This window comes from Candoia aspera, chromosome 6, assembly GCF_035149785.1.
Source record: "Candoia aspera isolate rCanAsp1 chromosome 6, rCanAsp1.hap2, whole genome shotgun sequence".
In the NCBI taxonomy this organism is placed as follows: Eukaryota; Metazoa; Chordata; class Lepidosauria; order Squamata; family Boidae; genus Candoia; species Candoia aspera.
Window position 1 is genome coordinate 21,008,051 of NC_086158.1, and position 6,120 is coordinate 21,014,170.

Below are 6,120 nucleotides of genomic sequence, written 5' to 3' on the forward strand. Positions count from 1 at the left end.
TTAATAGGGAAAGCACTAAGTATCCTTATCTTCTCCATGACAATGGAGGTGTTCCTGAATGTTAAGCATTTCAAGCAGCAGTTAAGCACTTAGTAAAAACAATTTCTCATATCACTGCATAGCACAATTAACTGCATAATATATTAATGGAAAATTTCACAATTACAAACAAGCCAGTTGGGCCTATACTCCACAGTAGCTGCACTGTTCTTTTTCTGCCCCCACCAGCTTAGAAGTGTGCAGAAACTAAAGCTCCCTCTTACCTGACTATCCAGATAAGCAGTTTCTTCAGTAGTTGTGACTGTTCCAGTGAATCTTCTTCAAAATTCATTAGATTAATGTTCTGGCTTAGGTATACTGTGAGTTTCTGCTATTTTTTAAAGCATAGCTACTGGTTCTCCCTTGTGGGTGCTACCAACAGCATAGTCTTCAGTAATAGCTGGTTCCTACAGATGTCAGGTTCAATCAACCCTATGCATCTTTTCTTGAAAATAAGCCACTGAGTTAAGTAAGTGAGGTGGCCTTAAATTAAAGAGCACAACCCTAAATTCAACTGATGTCACTGGGATTGTGTTTACGAGGTGATTCTCACAGTGGGATAACTGGTACTATTTGGAACTGTGGCTTATGTCCTCTCCCTCCCCCCCCCCCCCCCCACGGCCACCACCACCAAGATTTCCAATTTTGCATGACATCATTATCCAGAATCAAGGTTACCATCTACAGCATTATATAATTCTCATGCCTAACACTAGGAAGTACCATCCCTGCTGTTTCAAGTGGCCATCATGACCCTGATGGTTGTTGTCAACCAGGTGTAGAACAGAAGGGGGGGGAAGCAAATGGTTTATTAACCAAGGTCACTTATCTAATCTTAATACTTTTCAATCATTTAGTACATATCAAGTGGTCAAAGTGCTTCTCAAATATTATCTCAGCAATGGTTGCAGTTCCCTAGTAAAGTCTATCTCCATATTTCACTTTGGTGGCCAAAGCAAAAATAGTAAGGAATAAGGTATCCTCCTGAGCTGGTGACTCCCAAATACTAGTTCTGCATATCAAGGAATCCCTTTAACAGGAGCAAGTGGAAGATTAAAAAAGCAAGTAAACTTTTGAGTGAATCAGAAATCCTCCACCTTTTATACCGAAGAAATAAGCAAACAATTTTGGGAGTTCGGAGAGAAATGTTGGATGAGATTTTTAAAAACCTTAATGATAATATGGAGGTCATAAATAGAGATGTTAACCTGCACAAAATCTTTAAAAGGTGAAGTATATAATCTGCAACCTTTCTGTGATAACAGTACAAAAGGTGCAGTGGCCAAAAGAACAACTGAATCTATCCTCCTCTGAAAGTTAGCTATGGCTCCCTCTCGAACAGCCTGAGAAAGCAAGCAAGCGTGCAGTCCTATTGCTCTACAGTGTTAGATCAGGATGCATTAGTATATCCCTGGTAATCAGTGATCATGAATGTTAGAATACTGTAAAATGAACCGTTAATAATGCTCCTCTACCAAAAAAGGGCAAGTGACTACTCCTTTATGTTTTTTAAAAAAGCTTTTTAATGAATTCTCAGTCATCACACTCCCAAAAATCCCAAATCTTTCTGAACTTAATAACGTCAAAGTGCTTAAAAAAAAAAATCCAACAACCAGAAGGGATTCTGTGTGTTTCTCCTGATGATCCCACCTCAGCTCCAGCAACGTTGATGATTTGCGAAAGTCTCCAAGTTACTTGTTAATGTTCATGAACAAATTTCAGGAAGAGAGAAATCATTTAAACCAGTATGATCTGGATTGGTTACAAGTAAAAGAATCACACTGTTCCCTTCTAGGATTTTATTCTGCATTAGAAAGTGATCAGGTACTTCAGCAGAATGCATCCACACAATACAGGGAAGGACCATTAAAAAACAATATAGCTCCTAGTTGTGAATGTCTCCAATTTGAATGCATGTCACATAGACTGGCACTTAAAGATACCTGGACAACCACCAGGCATCTCAAATGTGAAAGGCTGGCGGTGTTTCACAGGCGGAGGCAGAATCGCCCTTCCTCCCCTGCTGCACAGCAGCTTCTCAGGTGTGCAACTTCGCAAAAAGAAGAAAAAATGAAGGGCCAAGGAAGACCCTCGTGGTCACCTCTCCCTCTCTCTTCTCCCTCTTCCGTTATTTCCAACTTCCCTCCCTAAATCTCCCAAAGGAAAAAGGGGATTCGGCGCGACGACCTCCGGCGACGCCGACCGGGCAGTTCCTTCAGCTTTGGCGGCACCAGCTGCGGGGCGCTGGGAAAGGGCAGGGAGCGCTCTTCAGCTGCCTCCTGTCCAGCGATCCGGCTCCGCGAGGCCTCTGCCTGTCCCGGTGGCCAGGCTGGTGACGGGCAGGACCAGCGGTTGCTGGGGCCGCATGGATTCCTCGTAAGTGGGCAAATATTTCACCTCTTCGTAGCTGGGCAACTGCAAAAAGATGGGCGAGACGACCTGGCGAAGAGGGGGCGGCAGAGACGGCTCCCGGTCCCCGCTGTCCAGCAGCGAGTCCTGCGAGGTGGCGGCCGTCACGTTCAGCGGGGTGACGCGGGCGAGCGAGTCCTGCTCTTCCACGTCGTCATCGTCGTAATCCTCCTCCTCCTCCTCCTCCTCGCTCCGTTGCCCCGGGCGCCGGCGGCGCCGACCGTGCCTGCGGGGGCTGGGGCAGATGATCCGCTGCAGAAAGTACCCGATGGCGAAGAGCACCAGCAAGATGAGCAGCCCGGAGAGCTTCCGCACGAACCAGCCCACGTTGTCCAGGAACGTGTGGAAAGGCAGTTTGCAGCATTTGGTCTCCGCGTAGGTGGCGTTGACGTAGCTGCAGCAACTCTCCTGCGCGCCGCATTTCTGCTCGCCGCAGCTCCCTTGGCAAGGCTGCCATAGCAAAACGGCGCCCAGCGCCAGCAGCCCCGGGGGTAGGCTGCTGCCCGTCATCCTCCCCCTCGTCAGTAAAGGGGAGGAGGGCTGCGCGCGCTCCCACCCGCCACCATGGCCCGTCGGCTCCGCGCTCGCTCCCCTCCACCTCCGGGCTCTTTGCAAACTCGCCTCTCGGGCGTGCAACCCTAAGCCCGGGAAGAGGAGAGGGAGGGGTGCGTTGGTAGCTCCAGAAGGACCCCCCCCCCCCCGCCTTCAGGCGGGGGCGCCTTTAGTCCCGCAGCCCAGCCCGGGAGCGCAGCGCGACTAAACAGGTCTTGCTTGCAAGGGCAGCCGGCGAGGCGGGAAGCGTGGACATGTTGCGCGCGGGTGTCTGCGTAGCCAAAGGCGGCCGGGCAAGGGGTTAATGGAGCCGATCAGCTTGCTCCCTGCAGCACTTTAATCTTTATTAATACGGCTGTCGTCTTCTCCTTTTGTCAACGCTCACTCCCCTTCGCTCGGGTTGAGTTCCCATGCTTAAGTGATTGGATTCCCTGTGAGCGTTATTTAAATTTACTTGCTCCTGGGGCTTGCTTTCCATATTTCTGATTAAAAATTGATGATCACCATTTGGCTGATGTTAATGGGCTTAATGCAACTCCTTTTCCATTAGGGAGATGGGAGATCGTGTTTTTTTTCTCCCTTTTCTTTTCTGGCAGCAACCTGCTTGCCAAGAGATAGTGGTGACTCTTCCTTCCTAGAGAATATGAAGGACCCACCAGAATATCCAGCATGGAGAAACAAATAAGCAGAGGCCAGAAATAGATTCAGTCAAGAAAGTTTGGAGAGCCAACAGGTGAAAAGGGCAAGGCAGCTTTTCCCAGATCCAAATCCAATAGATGGGAGGCTGGTAGGTAACGAAAAAGTAGGTGATCTTCTCACAACAGAGCAACCTATAGTTACCTGAATCACAGTTCACTGAATTACCTGGATTTGCACAAAATGCTGAGCCACCAACTAGTCAAGCGCATTTCTGCTTACCACACTGTTTCAGTAGGTTTCATACAGCATCAAAAACTGTAAAGTGCTTTGGGTTAACACGCATAGCAAATTGGGTGAACCCAGCTAATTGTGGTTTATTCACCAACATGTGATTAAACAAAGCACATTTTACTGTGATGGGCACACTCTTAACTGGAGAAGTACTGGGAAGGAGTAATGGGGTAACTAATGAAGGTAATTTAACCAATTACAGGTGTTATTCCTAGTTGGGTCGGTTATGATTCACTTCAGTGGGCTGAGCCACAGAAGCTGGAGTCTAAGGGGTCTGGAGACTGCAGAATGGGGAAAGCTCTTCTAGGCTGACCATATCATTTTAGTAGGACAAGGTCTATATAGAGAAGTTGTATAATTTGGCAGGGAAATAACTGAAAGAAAAGGGTGGCATTGTATGCTTTGCACTAGAGCAGAATTATTTAACAGCAGGGCTCATTAAGGTTATTAAAACTGGAGAAGGAAGTGAAGGTTTTTTTCCCCCTTACATTAATGCCCAATCTTTCCATGTGAAAATCAGTCTCCAGGAAGTTACAAATTAAAAACCTGAATTTCTTTCTTTCTTTCTTTCTGTCTGTCTTCACCATGGTTTAAGAATACAAAGAGATGTGAAAAAAGGCAGAGCTATAGGGCAGCAGGGGCATATAATGGGAAGACAAGCAACTTTCAGATTCTTGCTTTCCTTTGTTAACTTGCTAGGCCTTGCAGTTATTTCTTAGCAAAATAGATGATCAAACAATAATAAATGCAACATATTCTCAAATGCCAGTTTTCTGGCTTATTTTCTACATGAATCTCCCTCCCCTGCAAAGTAACTTAAAGGGAGCTTCTGGCCAAAACAGATGTAAAGTGGTGATTTTAAGAAAAATCAATGTTTTTTGCCAGTTGCTTGTTGTACCACAGGCACAACAGTAAAACTGAAATAAGCCCAAATGTATGACAGTTCCAAAAGACTGAACAGAAATAAGATACCTTATTTTAAAGAAGGCTCTCCTTTAACCCACATGCAAACCCAATTTCTAGCAGGGAAGATGATCCAGATTGACTTGTAGGGCCATTCAGAGGACCTCCCATTCACTTGCTTCAGGAACTTATTCGCATAACTTTTATCGTTAGTCCCATTGTGGTTTGTTCTGTTGATTTTATCCATTTTCCAGGCCTTATCCACACACTTGTCTTTCCCCAGTGCTGGGATGGCCTGCTAACTATTCGTTGAAGACAAATCCTCATAGCAGAGTCTCCCTCTCAGTGCTAGTGGTATTTTTTCATTGGAAAATGCAATACAATGTCCTATGCAAACATTCCATTCCACAAGAAGGAGGAACCTCACTGAGGTTGGCCGTCTAGGGAGCTCCGTTTGGCACACTGCAGGATTGTCTCCTTCCACCTGGCCACAGGGCTCTCTGCTTCCATGCCAATTCTGCTTTGGCTCTGGAGGGAACAGAAAGCCTCTAGCAACCAAAGTCTTATTTTCTTTCTTTTTAGGCTCAGGTAGGAATAGTACCTTCTGGAAAGTCTTCCACTAAGTTGCTATTCCTACCTGTAACCTCCATTGCTTGGCATTTCTCCTCTCCAGGAGCTATGGAGGCTTGCAAGATAGGAAGAAAAATGGCCAATTGAAAGAAAAAAGCTAAGTAGACAGGAGTCCTTTGCTCTTCCTGCTTCTTCCCTACACCTAACCTCTCCTCCATGCTCCCCTAACACCATCTCCACTGGTGCGTGAGGGCAGCAACTTTGGTGGTCTCATTTTGGAAGCATGGCAAGAACAAGAATTGGGTGGGTGGGCAGTGGTTTCTCAAAGTGATGCTGGAAAGCACACATAGTTGGGGATTTAGGGGGAAAGGCCTCAGGAATCTGCAGGAATACACACTTTGATATCTTCTAAATGTTTCAGATTATGATTCATGTATGTTTTCCTATCGGCCAAATTGAGAGAGACAAGGGATATTGTACTCCAAAACATCTGGAGAGTGCCAGGTTGCCTCTGTAGGGAAAGTGGTTATCAATGTCTGTGTAATAGGTTAGGTTAAGATACACAATCTGGGTCAGGAGCTTCACTGCAAACTGGGAGTTACCAAAAGCATATTCTAAATTCTTTTCACTTGTTCTGCTTAACTTCCTGTCTGAAGAAGCTTCTGAAGAACTCCAAAGTATGCCCCTGAGGCTACACTTAATTTTGGATTATATTAA

The 6,120-nt window shown here is 46.0% G+C and overlaps 1 protein-coding gene across 1 annotated transcript; it reads right to left on the minus strand.

The window, feature by feature from the left end:
• Positions 1-1,544: 1,544 nt before the first annotated feature.
• C6H3orf80 (chromosome 6 C3orf80 homolog) lies at positions 1,545-3,355 on the minus strand. The gene has a single exon (XM_063306499.1). The coding sequence runs from the start codon at positions 2,956-2,958 to the stop codon at positions 2,308-2,310; it is 651 nt and encodes a 216-aa protein (XP_063162569.1). The 5' UTR covers positions 2,959-3,355; the 3' UTR covers positions 1,545-2,307.
• Positions 3,356-6,120: the final 2,765 nt, after the last annotated feature.

Bases quoted from the DNA above. Each gene is read 5' to 3' on its own strand.
- C6H3orf80 (XM_063306499.1), bottom strand. From the start codon at position 2,958: ATGACGGGCAGCAGCCTACCCCCGGGGCTGCTGGCGCTGGGCGCCGTT.